General features: G+C 42.9%; 1 protein-coding gene across 1 annotated transcript in view; it reads right to left on the bottom strand.

The window, feature by feature from the left end:
* Positions 1-19,486, bottom strand: part of DDAH1 (dimethylarginine dimethylaminohydrolase 1) — a 67,033-nt gene extending 47,547 nt beyond the window's left edge. Inside the window, exon 1 of the mRNA XM_066625016.1 lies at positions 19,181-19,486. Coding sequence (XP_066481113.1) covers positions 19,181-19,486 — 306 coding nt within the window. The remainder of the gene's footprint in view (positions 1-19,180) is intronic.
* Positions 19,487-19,699: the final 213 nt, after the last annotated feature.

Here is a 19,699-nt window from a genome sequence, read left to right as displayed (position 1 = left end):
AAGGCAACAAACATTTCCCATTGGGCAACTCTTCCACTGTTGTATTTCTGATCTAATTTTAAATACTTCTGCTAATCTAACAGTTCTCAGGCTAGCAGTAGAATTTCAAACTTCATTATTGTCTAACAGTGCTTATTCCACATCACATCCAGATTGTTGTGTGCAACAAAGAGCAGAAAGTAGGAGGGATGAAGCGGCATTCTGGCCAAAGTGCCTGCAGGATGAGCAGCAAGCTTACTAAAGCAAAGCCAAGCCAGATGGCTCAGCAAAAGCAAGCTGTGTCACATGCAATAAGGAAAAGCAAAAACCCAGGGGCTGTTTCCTAAAAATGTAAAAAAGATGTCGAACTGCTCTACTGTTTTTTACATTTTCAGAGATGCTGCATTAAGTTCCATTCCTTGCTCTGCTTATTTCTAATAACCAGCAACAGGCAAGCTTCAGAGCTGGCTGACAATCTCAGGAGACAGGATCTCACAGGAATTTCCTGCTTCTGGTCGGGCCAGACAACAACAGACATTTGTGGTATTTTGGCACTTTCATTCTGCTCTCTCTTTGTGCTAGCCAAAACTTGGTTTCAGTGGAAAATGAAATAACTTAATTTTTAGGATATTAGAGGTTGCTTTCTTTACTCTGTGGGTCTTACTGTTTTATAATGTTATTAAAAGCTACTGCATAAATAAATTGATCTCTTTATTATTAAAGACAAATGGGAGGTGTTACCTAGAGTGAAGTTCAATAAACAGTGTACAGGTGGAGCCTGTTTATCAGCAGATTTTTCATCCATGGCTCTGGCTTAATGCTGGTCCCCAGACCCCACCTGAGCCCTCCGAAGGGGACTGCAGCTGAGCTCTGGTCTCCTCTGAAGGGTTTTCTGAAGCCTGCAGAGGCGGCACACATCCACCACTGCCTCTACAGGCTTCAGAAAAAGGGGTGGAAAAATTGCAGATCTGATTGTCCGCAATTTTCTGTATCAGCGAGGGGCCCAAAAATTGATCCCTCTCGGATACCGAGGCCCATCCGTAAATGTTTCATTGTCCAAATTAAAGCTACCTGCATGAACTCCCAAAGCAAGGTTTCTTAAAAAGCTTCAGTTCTGTGGCTCTCAATCTAGCAAAAATTAGATATGATTGCTATTAATGGAACATCATCATGACTAAGTTTAGGTGGACTGGGATTTATAACAGCGGGCATTTGTTTTATATACTGTATTCATAACTTCAGATGCAGGAGACAGGGAACATGTTGCAAATAGCTGGATAAGAGTTTAACAAGCAAAATGAGACTGTTCAGTGGTGGGAGGAATACAGAACATACAACCCAACATAGTTTCGAACCTACTTGTTTACTGTGCTGACAAATCCTTAAAATGAATCAAGACCAGCACACACACACACACAACTCCCTTTACACAACATGTACAAAGGCAAAATACACAACTGTTATCTTCTACTATGGATAATGGTCTCAGAGAATTTGTGGGTATCTGGCTCACCTCAGTTCTGGGTGAATTTTTTTCCACCCTCATGTTTTGAATTACTGCAGATACTTGCCTATAAGTTGACCCCACAGATAAGTCGAGGGCAGGTTTTGAGTCAACAATCATGGAATTTTCTATGACCCTCAGATAAGTTGGGGGTTAAACTTAGAGGGGTGTCTGACTATAGTTTTGTCTGATTTTACCCGAGGCCAGATCCTGAAAAATAACCTACCAGTAATTGTTACCTAAGAACTATAGCCTCTAATTTATTAAAAACATAGTAAAAGATCATAAGATACATTTTTATTCTTTTTAAATTCTGGTCTTCACCACCTTTTTGTAAACACTATCAGAGCAAGTGCACTGTAAACAACATACCAGTAAATCAGTGGTTCCCAACCTGGTATTCATGTACTCCCAGGGACACTCAACAGGACCTTTAGGGGTATTTGAAAAAGAATGGAATAATGGTAGAAAAAGGCAGGTCATGCTCCAGAATGCCTTGCAAGGACCAGCACGGCAGGAAGGGAGATAGCTAGTTGGCTGTGAAAGCCTCACCAACAGCTAGTTTTTGGTCATCAATTCATCTATGAACCAGTGATTGAAAGCCAGTACAGTAAAAAAGCTGAAACATAATATGGAAAGTGATCAATCACCCAGAATTTCTCAGCACACTTCTGGTGCAAAACAGTGCAAAGGCAGAGTCTTCTGTTTCTCAAACAGATAAAAAGAGAAAACACTGTGATGAATACATGAAGTGTGGGTTTTCATAGAGAGCAGGGCTTGTATTATTACAAACATTTTGCTAATATGAAGAGTACAATTTATTATTGCTAAAGGATATGCAAGTATTGGCAACCACTGGCAAAGGTTGGCAACCACTGCAGGAGAACCATGAATCAAATCCACCTTTAAGGTGCCTGGTGTGTTAAGCCAGAAGCTCTACATACAACATACAACCCATAACACATAACTGGGAGTGTGCAATTCAATTCACAGCAGAGAGATGCAGCTGCATATATTTGCAATCCTTTTTACTCAGAAGTAGACCCACTGCTTTCCATGGGTGTTATTCTTAAGTAATGCTGCATTGAATTGTAGCCTGGGAATTGTTGCTTCAAATGGAAAAGGGATCCCATCCTGGTGTTGAAAAAAAAGACCTCTACCAAATGCAAAGCCTTTGCAAAAGGGAATCGGGTTGCAGCAGCAAAAGGGAATGGAGGGGAATAAAAGGTTAACTTTGGCTGAAACATCCCAGGAAAGTAACTATAGCAACTAACCAGCTGCCTGCCTAAGTTTAGCAGAGAAAGAACCTGTTCAGAGTTGAAAGGCTCTGCCCTCCGATTGACCCAGAAATAAGGCAGTGAGAATTGGAGCTTGATTACTTGGCAAAAATTTCAGGTACTGTACCTGAGTATCTACGGTAATTAAATTGTATGCACAGGACACAGATATAAACTGTTTGTATACACCCATAGGGAGTGTTGGAAGTATCTGCAAGTGTGTGCGTATGTATGCATAGGTCCAAATATTTTGATATTGTGTCTCCTAGGCTGATCTGGGCTTCTTAAGGATGGCAAGAAGGTGCCTAACTGGGTACCTCACTCTGGGTGGTACCCAAGGACCTCTCAAAAGGTGTGTCAGGTCATCCGCCACTTGTCCTGCAATAATCACTGACAACTATATCACTGGGTGAGTCTTGACCTGCCAAAACTAACTTTGGGACCAGGTTGAACCGAATAAGTTTCTGTGTGCAACAATGTAACAAACACCATGGAACTCCTCTTCATAGTTGACCAAAAACTTATTAAGCAGCAGGCGGAGCCCTTTCTTATTTCAAAGCAGCATCAAAATTGAACAGCTAATTCCTATATTCTGTATATGGTTTAGTTCAAAACAGGCCTTGCCATGTTTCCAGTGCTAATTTAGTGAGCACCATGGATGATTTTCTTGGCAGGTTGCCACAGTGTGCACTTCAGAAAATAATTGGATCCCTGAAAAGGGAAAGTAATTGTTCCACTCAACTTGTATGGTCAAGACTAAACTGGAACACTAAGATGGATGTTTTATAAAACTAGCTGGAGCATTCAGATGTTTTATTAAACTTCCTGTGTTATTTATATTGATTTATTTAGAAAACATAAATAAATAGCTGACATTTCACTATAACAATTCTAAAGACAGATAAAACAAGACAAAAAGTAAACCATCGGGTATATGAAGGAGATGATAACCCCCAACAAACAAATACAACAACTAATAAAGCCAAACAGGTTAATCATAAAAAGCTGGATGGAATAATCAGGTCTTTAAAAGCCTGTTTAAAAGGGCCAGGATCTCAAATCTGGCAAAACTCCACAGGTAATTGATTCCATGCTCCAAAAAGCTATCACCAAAAAAGCCCTATCCACAGTGACCACCCAGGTGCTGGAAGAACACAAGATAAACCTGCTGGATCAGGCTAAAGACTCATCTAATCCAACATCCTCTTTCCCACAATGGTCCACAAACTGCCTCTGGGAAGCTCCACAAGCAGGAGAGAAAGGCATACTTCTCTCCCACCACTGCAATCAGCTATCCTTTGAAGAGCACTAACTTACAAGCAAAAAAAGGTTGACATATAACATTCTGAGATACAGTGAATATAGGCCACTGACATCAATTAACACAATACGTGTGCTTAGAAAAATGGAGTTGCCCTTATTTATGGAATATATCCATTTTAAGGACATTGCAATTCAAGTCTTTTTCATACATTTCTGTGGACTTACATCAGTGGTTCTCACACCTTTAGCACCAAGACCCACTTTTTAGAATGAGAATCTGTCATGACACACCAGAAGTGATGTCATGACCGGAAGTGACATCATCAAGCAGGAAAATTTTCACAATCCTAGGCTGCAATCCTACCCTCACTTACCCAGGAGTAAGTCCCTTTTACCATTGTCATTAAAAGAATATACATAGTAGCTTGTTAAAAGTACAGGTCTGTAACATTTCCCCAAATGCAGTCACTTACCATGGTAGCATCGTCTAATAAAGTGGTTCTTACACATTTAGCACCAGGACCCACTTTTTAGAATGAGAATCCGTCAGGACACCTGGAAGTGATGTCATGACGGGAAGTGACATCATCAAGCAGGAGAATTTTTAACTATCCTAGGCTGCAATCCTACCCACACTTACGAAGGAGTAAGTCCCTTTGACTAGCATTGTTAAAAGCACATACATTGTAGCTTGTTAAAAGTCCAGGCCTGTAACATTTCCCCAAATGCAATCATATACCATGGTAGCATCAAGTCTAATATATTTTTAAAAATCTTGAAATGAATGGAGACCCACCTGAAATTGGCTCACGACCCACCTAGTGGGTCCCGACCCACAGTTTGAGAAACTCTGGTCTAATATATTAAAAATCATCTAATATACAGTATTAAAAATAAAATATTGAAATGAATGGGGACCCACCCAAAATTGGCTCATGACCCACCTAGTGGGACCCAACCCACAGTTTGAGAAACACTGACTTACATGGTATGAACAGTAAGACCAAAAGTAGATGCAAACAGATGCAAATTGACTTGTTCTTTCTATAGCTCCTTATGTGCACTTTTTCTGAACCTATGATTTCCTTTGCAATGCAAGCTAGGGCCCATTCATGAGATAAACAGAAAAGTCCTACCTTGGGCGAAAGGCTCATCCAATTCTACATCCTATTTTTCACAGTGGCCCACCAGCTTTCCTGGGAAAGTTCACAAGTAGGAGATAAAGGCAAGCTTCTTTTCCACCATTGCTCTCCTGCAACTGGTACTGAGGCATGTTGCCCATGAAACTGTACACAGCCATCATGATTAATAGTCATTAATAGACCTGAGCTTCATGAATCAGTCCAATCCCTTTTCAAAGCCGTTACATCTTATGGCAAGGAATTCTACAGACAAATTGTGCACTGGGTGAATAAGCACCTCCTTTTGTTCATCCTAAATCTGTTGGCAATCAGTTTTATTGCAATAATCTTGTTTCTAGCACCATGAGAAACAGAAAAATTCCTCTCCACAACATGCATAATTTCATGTCTCAGTTATGCCCTCCTTATTAATCACATTTTTTTCAAGCTAAAAATTCCCAAATATTATAGTCTTTCCCATAAGGAAGTTCAAGCCCTATGGTCATTTTTGTTTACCTCTTTTGCACCTGTTCCAACTCTGCAATATATTTCTTGGGGTGTAATGACCAGCATTCCAAATAAGGCCGTATCATAGATATGTACAGGAACAGTCTTCCTCTAAACAGTCTTATTAACTGTCTTCCTCTAAAGGCCCTTAGCATGGAATTCACCTTCTTCACAGCTTTTACACACCTGGTTGATGTTTTCTTTGGGTTATCCACCATACTTTCCTATTTTGTAATTGACAGCTCAGACCTTATCAGTGTGCATGTGAAGTCTGTACTTTTTTGTCCGAGTGTGCTTCTCTTAACATTTACTAACATTGAATTACATTTGCAATCTGATTGTCCCTTCACCCCATTTGGTGAGATTCTTTTAGACCACTTCACAATCTCTGCTTTGGTTTTTGCCACTCTATCAAACGGTTATCTATGACAGATATTGAAGAGCATTTCAACATTTTGGCTCCAACACACAAGGCAGGACACATGTTGGGCCTGGTGTTTACTGAGATTTAACGTATGCTGTTGTCGTGGCCAGATATCTTCCTGGTAAGGTTTAGGCTTGTCACAACCTCTTACCTCCATAGAGGTGCGGGACCACATTATATGTTTCATCCTCAGAGAATAATGGATACTGAGAGTTTCCTGAAGGCTCTGGGGGATTTCCCCACTGCCAAGGCCAGACTCATTTTATGCCTTGGTTGATCTCTGGAATAGGGAAATGACCAGGGCAGAGGGTCAGGTGGCCCCTGAACTACTTTCATCCTGTTGCAGTCTCAGAGCAGTTTACTAAGAAATTGTGAATGATGATGCAACAAGGTAGATGACTTGAGTGACAGTGGCAGAAGGCTTATGCCAAGTCTGACCAAACATGGGCTAGAACTCATTTTACAGCCTACTCCATGGTGATGATGGGAGCAAATCTTTCTTCTTTGCTCCCATCATGTCTTCAGAGAGTGATTCAACAGCACTGTCCCATGTTGTGCAAGTACTACTTCATCTGTTCGCACCAATAGATCAGGAAGAACACATAGATTTCTGCGATGTCATGTTTGCAAGCCACTTTGCAGATAAAATAGCTCACATCTTCCAGAATGTGGTTTCTGCATGGATGTGATGTCCCCTCAGTGCCTGTTGGTTCAGTTTTGTGGAGTTCTTTGTGGCTTGTGGACCCTGAGGATGTGGACAGGATCCTTTTGGTGTGAGACTGTCTGCCCACCCACTTAATTCTTGTCCATCGTGGCTCATTAGATCTACCTAGGAGGGGCTGGCCAAGTGGACAGGGAGAGTGGTTAATATGTCCTTGAGGGAGGGAGTACTGCTAATCATATTAAAGCAGGCAATGGTTCATCCTAACCTGAAAAACCTTCCCTGGATTCCACTGTATTGGATAATTACTGACCAGTCTTGAACCTCCCATTTTAGGGAAAAGGGGGTAGTGTCTCAACTTCAGAAGCTCCTGGATAGTAGATTATCTGGATCTTTTTTTACTCCAGCTTCAGGCTAGACTTTGGGTCAGAGACAGCCTTGGTCACCTTAGGACAGGGAGTGGACAGGGGGAGTGCATTCCTGTTAGTCCTGCTGGACCTCTCAGTGGCTTTTAACTCCATTGACCAGGGTGTGCTTCTGGGCCAACTGGTTGAGTTGGGGGTTGCTGTTTTGTGGTGGTTCCATTCCTACTTGACAGATAGGTCCCAGATGTTGCTGCTGGGGTATGCCTGTTTGAGGTGTGGGGTGCCACACCTCACCATTGCTAATTAACATCTACATGAAACCACTGGGAAAAGCCACGCAGAGATTTGGTGTAGGATGCCATCAGTACTCTGAGGACCCCCAGCTCTATCTCTTCTTTCCACCAGATACCAAGATGGTTATCAAGATCCTGAAGTGCTGCCTAGGGGCAATCAGGATCTGGAGAGCAAACAAACTGAGATTATATTTGAACAAGACAAAGGTTCTCCTAGTTCAGAAATCCATGATGTGGGTACTGAACTATCATCTTGTTCTCAATGGGGTTGTACTCTCTCTGAGCAGCTTTGCAGCTTGGGGGTTCTCCTGGATTCATAGCTACTCCTGGATACCTAGCTGGCAGCTGTGGCCAGGGGCACACTAACTTTGGCTGGTATGCCAGATGCAACCATACCTGGATTGTTTTGATCTTGCCACAGAGATTAATGCCATGGTGATATCATTAGACTACTGAAATGCACTCTACGTGCAGGAGCCCTTGAAGATGGTTCAGAAGCTGCTATTAGTGCAGTATGCAGCAGATTATGTGGTCACTGGACATCAGTGGTTTAACTCTGTTGGACCGCTGCTGCAGTAAGTTTTTTATGCTCTGGGTTGTTCCAGTGTGTTGTAGGCAATAAATAGTTAAGTTGTTAGAAGCAGCATGTGCTGCTGTTCTCACATATCTAATAGCATCATATCTAATAATATCAGCATATAGATGGTAACCAATTCCAAAACTCCAGATAGCCTCCCTCAACAGTTTTATGTAGCTGTGGTGTTTTAGTGCTTACGCAGAGGAGCACTGAGGCTTTGGTGATATGGCAAGGCAAGGCAAACCTCCCCCCCCTACGGGACACCGAGGGGATGCTAAGTTACCCAGGCCGAAGTGTGAAAATAGCTGATACGACACTCTGAGAAAGAAGCACCCATTGTTCTCACCCCTGTATGCGATTCCAAAGTGGCACACTATCTGGGAACAGAATGTAACTGAATTAATGTTGCAATGTTCAATAAAAGAGCAGTGAGAAGGCTTCTACAAGCAGCTTGTCTCTCTCTGCATTCTCAACCCTCAATATGCCTGCTGTCTTATGATTTCTGTCTGACTTTTCACTGCTTCTGCTCTTGCTCCTACATCCAGCAACCTGACCCCTGTGTTTTGGTTGCTCCCCAAAAAGTTACTGCTACAGTAGCTATTAAACAGTATGGAATATGGTATACACTCCCTTAAGGATCCCACAAGATAATAGGGTTATGCATTTAATTTGGAAAGAATCACTCTGAACCAAATACCTCACTTTGGAGCTACTTGAGAGAGGACCCTAAGTGAATCAAGGCCCCTCCAAAGCATTGTGAACTAAAGCAAAACCATCCAAAATGGCTGACCGCATCATTAGACTTTTCTCTCCTTTTCTTCATTTATCTCTCCTAACTGCCTGGAATCTTTCCTTCCAGATAGGGAGGAGGCAGAGATCAGGCAAGGGACAATATAATGATAGTTCAGATCTGCCAGTAAGGCCGTAGCTGAATGAAAACTGCTAACTGGTGTTTTCTTTCCTTCCTTTTCCAATCAATGTGATTCTTAGATGGGAACGATGAAAATGGGAAAGCATATGGGTTTGGGGCTTTTTCTGTGCCCTATAAGCTCTGTGTTAGAATGAATTTTCTTGGAGGTTTTGGTTCCTTAAATCAATAAATTCCTTCACACTCTTGTTCCTAAATTATCCATTTCTCCCCACAAAAAATCACCTTCTTTCTTGTAGGTGCAATTCATCTTTTTCTCTGTTTGTTTCCAGGACCCAGACCCTTTCTAGTTCAACCCAGTCATCTCAGACCAATCCCCATCTTTGTGCCCGTATTACTTTTGCTCTGACTCTCTTTTTAAACACAGAAATATTAAATTCCTTGAAAACTCCTGCTTCTGTCTTTCAGGAGGGGAGGGAAATGGATAGAAAAGTGAACTCTCAAGGTCAGAACTGCATTTCCTCAGACTCTGGTCCAAACTGGACACAAAAGAAAATAATTATCAGCTTAAATGTCAAATACTGTTTTATGGATAACTCCTATCTTTTTGAAATTTAGCAGGGATCCTACTAGCAGCATTTCTACCTTTAATGCGAATTGGCCACAGATCGTTATCACCACCATACCATGCAACCACTGGAAAACAGACTGCACTGTGTGCTATGGTGCAGAAGAGCCAAATGGGAGTCTTGGGAACCCCCTCTAGAAGCCCCACAGCCACCACTGAGTCTCCTCAGACTTGCCAGGGAGGTCCAGACCAAGGTCCTGGACCAGACCAAGCTTAAGGAGACAAAGGGTGAGTGTCAGCTGGCTCCTGAGGGAATAGCATCCGGCACTAGTCATTCATGCCAGGTGGCATCCCCTCCCGCCTCTGAAACACCCTACTCTTGCCCCAATCTGTACCAATTGTCCCACCCTTCGCCTTCTTCTCGGCCCTCTGACTTACCAGCATCAGGAGGGCGCCTCTTCACCACCACTGCTCATTGATTCTTCCCTTCTATCAGTGGTGGTGGCGGCCCAGAAACGTGTTGCTACATGCAGAGCTGGATCAGCGTTTGAAACCATAAAGCACAAACTGCTGCTGAAACAACAGTTCCGGTGGTAGTATGGCCAAATAGGATTGCACCAAAAACGTATGGCAGGCACAGCAGAAATTGTTCAAAATTATTAAAACATCTATTGCCCCTAAAAGAAAACCCCAGCATCTATTTGGATTGAATTTATTTGGCTTTGTCATTCAATTCTGAAAATTGTTTAAAAAATTGAGGTGAATTGAATTTTGCCCATTGAAATGAGAGATTAAAAAAATCAAAAGTGAAACAAAGCACCATCTGAACTGCACATGAAGTGAAGCAGTGAAAGGAACCAATGAAACAAGCTAGGCCACCAAACAAGGCAGCAAACTGAAATCTGAAACATACATCTTTGAACATCTCTACAAAAAGATCTTTCACCTAGAGAAACTGAAACAGCTGCCTCCTCAGCTATCTTCCAGCATGATAGATGCAGAAGGACTACAATGAAATGCTCCCAACCCTCAACTCAAAAGTGTACTATGACTGATGGAATCAAAATGCTGAGAGGATCAAAAGAATCAATAACATCACACCTCTATTTTGTGTGACATAGCTTTTTCTTTAATGACTTTTTTTAATTAGGTCAGTTTTATTAAACAACTCTCTCCCTCCTTCCTCCCTTTGATTAAATATACATGTATTATTGTTGATCTTAACTTGTGACTGATTGTAGCATTTTGTGTGTGTCCGTGTACGTAACTTTTGTGCCTTTTCAAAGGAACATAATTAAGTTGGGCTGAGCAGAGATGTTCCCTTCTAAAAACAAACAGATGAGTGGACTCCAATATGAAAGGAATGACCCCCAAAAGGCAGATTTTAAATTTAGACATCACCAAAATCTGTACTTCTTTACTTAGAAACATGAGTTTTGACAGCTAATAACGCTTACCTCAAATTTGAAAGACGTACTTCAGTTCCAAAAGTTCCCTCTGTAGCTTGGAATTTTAAAGTGAACTAACTAATGAAAGACTTAAATCCACAATCTCTTCTTCCTACCTGCTTGTCTCCAAACTCTCCCCCCACAATCTATTCACACTAATTTTGCTTGCTTCTCTAGCAGCAATAGAATGGAAAGGGGGTAGATAGCTTTAACATCTAGTAGGCTGCAGCGGCTACATGCCAAATGCCAGAATTGTTGGGAAAAGTAGTATATGCAGGTGAAAAGGAGAGATAGTTTACCATATGTAAAGCCTTGTATACATGAGTCTTTTCCATGCAGTCAAGAGCAATGTGGAATTTAGTAGTAAGTGACATTATGTAAATACTGCAAAGTGATAATTTTCAAACTTAAGTTTTCATATCTCAATTTTCCCCCTATCAAGTGCTAATTCCCCATGGAAATGTAGGGAATCATCACAGCCAACTGTGCAGTAATGAGCCTTTTTTTACATTACCTGACAGCGACCGAAGATATTGCTGGTAATAATGTTCAATATAAAGAAGTCAATTACCCTAATTAATTATAGTATGGCAGTATATGGCCAACACTTTCATTCGTTCTACTTCTTAGCAACCTTGTTATAATTCATCTGTAGGCACAAAGCTTTTCACATATGAACTTTTGTTTTAAACTACATTTCAGATATCCCAATCCTTGTAGTCCATTTGTTCTCCTGGATGTTTCTGTTGTTTGGTCCAACAGCATCCAAAGAAGGGCAGCACAGGTAGGGAATTTGTAGGGAATTTGTACCAGTTCAAGGTAGGGAATTTGTACCAGTAGGGACAAGGTAGGGAATTTGTACCAGTTCATCCTCCCTCTTCTTTGTTACATTCAAGGCAAAAAACTAGCAAACTGAAAAATAAGCAAACTGCCATCTTTGTCACAGAAAAAAACAAAAGGTTGGAATTTAAGTTTGCAACCCATTCGATATCTCCAACCTATTACTTTCAGTCAAGTACACTAAGCTCTGGCGGGGTAGTGCAATTGGGCTCACCAACCAATGTCACCCCAGATCTGTCTCTGCCATGACAAACTTGAGGAGAGCGCTTCTTATTCCTTTGTTCTTGGGGCCCCTTTTAAATACTTCACGATATGGGAACTTGATGGATCATGCATCTTAATAGGCTTCCCCCCACCAATGCACCAGGGAATAAACTGAACACTATGGGGAATGGTAAGGCAGCGTATCAATCCAGCGTTCATCTGCAATGGGCCATAGGGAGGCAGTGGAGGCAGACTCGGGGTGAAGAACACCCTGAATCCATTGTTCCTCCCAATACCTGCCCCGATACGAATTGAATCATTCACTTCATGGCTGGGCTAGTCCTGTGCCCTGGACCTACCCGTCCCCAGCTGACACCAAGTATGGAGTGACAATTATGGCCTGGGCATCCATGAAACTAGAACTGCTTCCAGGAAGAATGATCCCAATAGTCTGTTGGTAGCCGAGACTACAGGTGTGCCGCCGTATCCACGGATATGTGGGGACACCTACTCTCACCCTCCAGGGGAGGGAAGCTCTACTCCCCTTGCTTTCAGAGGGTGCTCTGAGCCCAGCAGAGGTTGCAGTCATCCGCCTGCAGCCTCTGCCAGGCTCAGATGAAGACTCAGAGGTGATAAAACTGGATCTTTCAAACAACTTGGCTCCATCGAAATCTCTCCACTATGAAAATTGGAAGACTTATTACCTTTGGCAAAACAAAAACGAACGTTTGAGTGCACTCTTACAGCATGCGGTTGGCTGTTTTTTTCTTTCTGGATGGATTCCAGTATGCCCATGGCATTCAATGTTCCACTAGAAGCACAAATTGAAATTCAGCACGTCACCCACTCAACCAACTTTTCATAGAAAGTTAATCATTTTATAGGGGGAATCTGTTAATCATTTCACAGGGGAAAGCGAACTGAAGATAGTGACTTTCCAGGTTTCCCTACCACAAGATAATGATTAAAAGGGAATTGGAACATGGGTCTTCTAGGGCCACATCCACCATTCTGTCCACTACACTGTCAGCCAGTTGATTCCATTAATATTTTATACAGAAGTTGGTCATTATTTTACTTCAATAACTAGGCTTGTAAAACTTTGAACGAGCCACATGCAACTGTGTAATTTTGTGTTTCAATTTAATTCCTTACCAGCATCCCCTACACCATCTCACTTATCTCACACAGAACAGCAGATGGAAAATTTTATGTGAAATATGCAAGTGCAGAGAGAAGTCTATTGCTAGGCAGGTTTAGCAAAAGGGAGTTGGCATGATTTAAAACTTTAGTATAAACCCAGAAATTTCTGAACATAAGGGTCCTGAGTAATAAATCAATCACTTGCACCTGTTTATCGAATACCATTCTGTTATTCTTAGGCTTGCAAAGAAATTTCAGTAACTTCTATTGTGTAAAAACTTGGAATGTACAAGAAATGCAGGCTGGAGACTCAAGATGTTTAGGCTTATGCTCTGTCTTGAAGTATCTGCTTTGAGTAGTGCAACTACAGTATATCAGTGTGTGGATACATTCAGGATTTTGGCTTGAATATTATGCTTATTCTCAACTTATCTGCACTTATGACCAATGATCTGCGACTAACAACTGAGATTCATATACTAGCAGATGCAGCAGAAACCCCATTATCCAAAGTTCAGGACCTTAGTAATGCTGCCTCATCTATAAATAAGTGTTCCATTATTTCCACATATTCCTCATTTTGTGAGCACACGGGATTTTCCTTGCAGCATTAGGTCAAATGAAATGTTATTGTACTGTCAATTCAAAAAAGACAAAAAATCAAATTCATCATGTTACTTGTTCGAATGTTATTACCTCAGTTATTTTGCATACAAGTGGAATATAAGATTAAAGAATTAATGACATGCGATTCTTGCCTTGGGCACTTACTTCAGCATGGGAAAGGTGGGATATAAATTTTTCAAATAAATAAGAGAGTCTATTACAGCCCAACCCTGAGCTTCCAGGTGCCCAAAGCAGCTATCACTGTATCCAGTGGGCACTGGGAAGCAGCCAGAGGTCTCCTTGGTGGGACTTTCATTCCCCTCCCCTGGGGAAAGCCCCAAGCCCTGCAATGGGGCTTCTCAAGTCTGCACCAGCAGAATAGCCGACGCAGACTTGAAAGACTCTTATCTTTCAAATGTTGTGCTTTCCAGTCCAACACAAAGTTCAGGATACATTGGTTGGCAACCTTCAGTCTCGAAAGACTATGGTATAAGCCTACAGCACCTGGTATTCCCAGGCGGTCTCCCATCCAAGTACTAACCAGGCCTGGCCCTGCTTAGCTTCCAATGGTATACCATTGGCAGCATTAGTGGAGTAGAGAAAGGTAGACATTGGCAACTAGTGGTGGCAAACTACATTCCTTGGGATCTGATTTGTTCAAGGGACCACCAGGTGCCTCCCCATAACCCAGGATGTAATCCATGTTTCCTCAAATTTCTGCTAGATGTTATAATTTTTTTTTGTCTTGGAAACACATTTTAGTCTTATACCTGAAAAGGTCTACTTCTAGTGTGTATGAATAAGACTGTCTCACACTGAACCCCATCATGTTTCTGCATGACTCACTGTTCTGTAGATGCCTTCTGACTGGAAGGAGAAAAGCCCAGAGCAGAGACTCAAGCAGAAACTTGATGCAAGCCTTCTGCAAATACAGAAATTCTGCCATGTCTCTGCATCAGGAGTGACCTAATGATCCAACCATTTCTAATGCTGAGATATGGCAAGGGAGATTGATTGGAAGGAGCCAAGGCCAGAGCAGAAATCATGCAGAGATGCAGCAGATAACCTCCTCCATGTCAAAGTAAGTTTGGGCTCACAGCAGCCTTCTATTAATATCTTTTCAAAGCTCATTAACAATTTTCATGCAGCACATTAGGTGTGCTTCACATATAGTTTGGGAAGGACTTCTATAATTACATCCTGTTGAAGACATGGACACATTTTCTCAGTTTTTGAAATGCAGATTTCGATTTAGCTTAAGCCCCCAATTTTCGCTGGATTGTGTGCCCATGCAATACCATTTTTGTTGGTCTGCTATTGCCAGTATCTAGAAATAGCCACTCCATAGAAGACTTCTGTTGTATTTTCCTGGTGTATTATTAAACAGCCTAGTTTTTTTAGCCTCTAATCTGTTTCAGACATTTTCTCAAATCAGACTCTGCTGACTGCTTTTATTTCATTTTCTGGCTGGCTGATCTCATCCCTGCCTGTCTGGATGGATTGCTGAGGTGGTTCCTGACATGACCATCTTCTAGAAACCAATTACAGCTCATGGGGTACCTCCATAGACCGAAGCTTGATGCAACAAAATATATTTGGATTTGTTGCCACTTAATATTACTACAATTATTATTAACATTGATAGAAACTGAACTGAAATACAGCAAGCAGAAGCAATCTATTCTAAAAACTTGATGTAAATGAAAAATTTAGTGGTCTGTTTCTACTTCAGTCATTCCAAGAACTCAGAATACTACACAATAACTTGGGGAGGAAAGATTAAAAAAGATGCTTGGTGCAAATTCTATCACGGTAGCTTCCAAACCCCAGCCTGTGGGCTAGATCCAGCATCCCAAGATTACCTGCCACACCCTAGCACAAGGCAGTGGCAACAAAGGCTTTCCATTCTGTGCCGCAGCCTCCCCTTTTTGCAGCTAATCTCAGAAACTCAAGTCAGACAGCCACTTCTACCCAGAAATTGGGGTGCAGAGCCTGCTGGGGCAATGAGCAGTGGAAGCAGCTGCCAAGCACGAGTATCTGAGAAGATGAGCTGTGAAAAGGGGAGACAGCGACAAAGAATGGAAAGCCTCCACCATCACCATGCCATGCCCGAACAAGTAATCTTGCAACACAGCAGTCCACAGTTTGAAGACCGCTGATCTATCAGATAAATAATTATCAAAGTCTGTATTTGTATAGGGCTGTGGCAAAATGTATGAGCAAGTATGCCTCGTCTGTTTCAGGATCTCTCTTTTACAATATGCGACTATACAATGGAAAAATAAAAGAAAGAGCAATATGTATAGCAGAAGACACGCACTTGGTTGAAATTCTGTTCAATTAATACTGTGGATCCCCCACTTTACAATAGGTTCACTTTATGATCCAATCACTTTACAGTGGGTTCGCCGCAGTAAACAAGATTCACTGTACAATTTCTTTACAATAGGATTACAATTGCAGCCAACAGGTTCTCCTGCGTGATAGATAAGCAATCAGCAATGGGTGATAGATAAGCAATCAGCAATGTGGGAGCATCTCAGCCAATAACAGTGTTTATAGTATTGTGGCTGTATACATGAAGGGAGGACAGATTTCTACATAGTGTCTCAGTTGATAACAGCGCTTTTAACATTGAGGTTGTGTGTATTGAGGGAAGGATACAGCCTTTATTAAATTTGCATTTTATAATTTCCACATTGTGTAAACAGATAACCATGACTCCTAAGGATCACTGCAGGTACCTTTTAAATTACTCTTTGGAGAGGGGAATAGTTTAGTTCTGTGGGAGAAACTCACCTTCTGAGGTCTTGGAACCAGTCACCAAAAGACAATGTTATTGGGTTCGCATCACAATATTTTCTCAGTACAATGTCGTTTCTGGAACAGAGTGCCATTGTAAAATGGGGGTCCACTATATTATGACTCAAATTAAGGAGATCACCTATATCATTAATTTTTGTGTATGGAATTCATTTTATTTGGGATAGATTAGAGCCTTTTCCAAGAGGAAGTGCATCTGAGAGCTTACAGTTTGCCTTATTTAACCCATTTTTGCCCCACCCACAGGTGTACACATTTGATCCCTGTTGCGTATATGCAACGCTAGGCAGAAATGGCTAAAGCAGTGGTTCTCACACATTTAGCACGAGGACGCTCTTTTTAGAATAAGAATCTGCCATGACCCACCGGAAGTGATGTCATGACGGGAAGTGACATTATTATTATTTTTATTTTTATTGGACTTGTAATCCGCCTTTCTCCTCAAAGGGTACTCAAGGTGGATAAACAGCACTTAAACCATAAAATAAGCATCATCAAGCAGGAAAGTTTTTCACAATCCTAAACTGCAATCCTACCCACACTTACCCAGGAGTAAGTCCTATTTACTATAATTGTTAAAAGAATATGCATAGTAGTGTTAGAAGTACAGGTCTGTAACATTTCCCCAACAGCAGTCACATGCCATGGTAGCATTATCTAATACAGGGGTGTCAAACATAAGGCCCAGGGGCCAGATACGACCCACAGAAGCTTTCTATCTGGCCCTCAGGCTCTCATCTGCTGAGTAGTTTTGTGGTGTTACTGCTGAAAGGGCAGCCCACGTGAAAATTGGGCTCTCTCATATCTTGAAATATGATCAAGATTTGTGCATTTTCTCTTCTGTTTGCAGCCAATGAGTTCCTAAGTAAGAAAAAAGTACTTATTTTTTAATATGACCTGTTTAATTACATTAACTCCTGCCTAATGACATCACTTCCAGCTCTCAGCAGGCGTCATGAACACTATTCAGCCCTCGGTATGAAACAAGTTTGACACCCCTGGTCTAATATATTAAAAATAAAATATTAAAATGAACAGGGACCCACATGAAATTGGCTCGCAACCCACCTAGTGGGTCCTGACCCACAGTTTGAGAAACACTGGCTTAAAGAAAGCAGAACTTGATACATTTACAGGGTGATCCTATTCATGTCTACTCAGAAGTAGGTCCCATTGAGTTCAGTGGGATTTACTCCCAGGAAAGTGTGCATAGGTTGCAGCTGAAGATGTCTTTTTAATTACTAGTGACTTGACAACTGAAATACTGAGCAAGCTACAAATTTTTAGTACAATACATGAAACAGAAATTTATACTGGTATGGTAAGCGAATAACCTTTAAAACTTTTGTAGTTGTGTGTAGATAAATACAATGTAACTGCATCAAACATAGAACTGTTAACCTAATAAAATGTGTGGACACTTTTTCAAAGATAAATAAACTGTAGTGGACACAATTAAAATAGCCATTTCAGTGTGACAAGTGTCAAGTCTGTTTCATTGCACTCCCAAAGGCAAACCCATTGGTGTTTTATACCTACCAAAATTCAGAGAAAATACATTAGTTCAATAACACCCATACCCAACTTTTCCACTGTGTGTGCTAGTATAGATTCCTTTTGGCTCTTGTGCAGATTCCTGGGGTTTTTAATTATTTCTGACAAGATGTGATGTGCATCACCCTTGATCTGGCTTCATTAAAAAGAAACCTGCTGTGATTTACTTTGAAGCAAATGAGAGCCATCAGTGCTTCCTAAAAGCTTATGTGAAAGATCTTGCCAAGCCCCATTGCTCCTGAAATAAGGGGAGGGAGGAAGACACAAAGAAAGGCACAAGATTATCTTTTTCAGTCCAGTCAAATAGCAATCATCTTGGGGTTTTTTGTTTTTAACCTGATGAAAACTGACTGGGATTCAAGGCAAGGCTGGTGCGTGCAGAGACTTCTCTTCCTCACCCCAATCTGCAGATATTGCGCTGGCCTCATGAAGGATAGATGGATGGGTGGTGAGAGGGAGGGCTTCTGAGTTCATGGTGAAGAAGAGCAAGGAGGAGGCTGCGATGGCTCCGAGCATCCTCTCCCCCGCCCCTTTCTAGCCCAGCCTGCCACACCTTACAGTTCCGCACGCCACACCCAGCGCACCCAGAGAAGCCTCCTCCGAATCACTGTGCAGGGCGCGCGCTCCCAAGCATCCTTCCCAGGCTCCACCAGCCTTTCTTCCATTGCAGGTCCAGTCAATGTGGCTGAGGGCGAGCAGCAGCCTGCCCTGCTCTGCTGGGGAACTGACAGCCCAACCCTGCGCGTGTCTACCCAGAAGCAAGTCCCATTATAGTCAACGGGCCTAACCCCCGGGAAAGCGGGGATAGGATTGCAGCCTGAGAGCCCACTCCTAGGCACGTCTACCCAGAAGCAAGTCCCGTTATAGTCAATGGGCCTTACTCCCAAGAAAGTGGGGCTAGGATTGCAGCCTGACAGCCCAGTTCTAGGCACGCCTACTCAGAAGTAAGTCCCATTATAGTCAAAGGGGCTTACTCCCAGGAAAGTGTGGCTAGGTTTGTAGCCTGACCCATCCCCAGCAGCAGCAGCCCCCCACCCTTCTGCCGTGCCGGGAAGTGGAGGCGCCCCACGGACTCCACAGGAGACGGGAGGGCGCGCTCCGCCGCCAGGCGCCCCAGAGCCAGCCTCCCTGCCCGCCCAGCTCCGCAGCCTGTACCTCCTTCCTCCGGCTGGGCGCCCCCGGGCGCGTAAGCAGCGCGGTGCCCTCGCACACCACGGCCACGTCCTCCACGAAGACGCAGTCGGGCAGGCTCTCGTCGGCGGGCAGCTCGAGCACCTGCAAGCCCAGCTTGGTCTTCAGCACGCCGACATAGAGCTGGTGCTCCCGCTCGGCGCGCGCGAAGTCCACCTCCCGGCCCTTCTCCCTCCGCAGCGCCTGCCGGCACAGAGACTCCGGCAGGGAACGCACCACGGCGTGGCTGCAGCGCCCGAAGCCGGAGATGATGCTGCCGAGCCCTGCCATGTTGAGCGCAGCAAGAGCAGGGCGAGCACGGGAGGCGCCGCAGCTGCGGCCAAGCCTCGGAACGGGAGGGGTGGGGGGCACTCCACGCCGAAGCTGCTCTGGATTGGCCACCTCTAGCCAAGATTTCTGCATCACGGTCCGCAAGGGAGCGAGCGCCCATTGGCTGCCTCTTGGGCTTGGGCACCTGATTGGTCCACAGAGGCAAGAATTACC

The sequence above is a fragment of the Tiliqua scincoides genome, chromosome 4, assembly GCF_035046505.1.
Source record: "Tiliqua scincoides isolate rTilSci1 chromosome 4, rTilSci1.hap2, whole genome shotgun sequence".
NCBI lineage: Eukaryota > Metazoa > Chordata > Lepidosauria > Squamata > Scincidae > Tiliqua > Tiliqua scincoides.
Note: the sequence above shows the minus strand (reverse complement) of the source record. Positions and strands in the feature narration are given on the sequence as shown.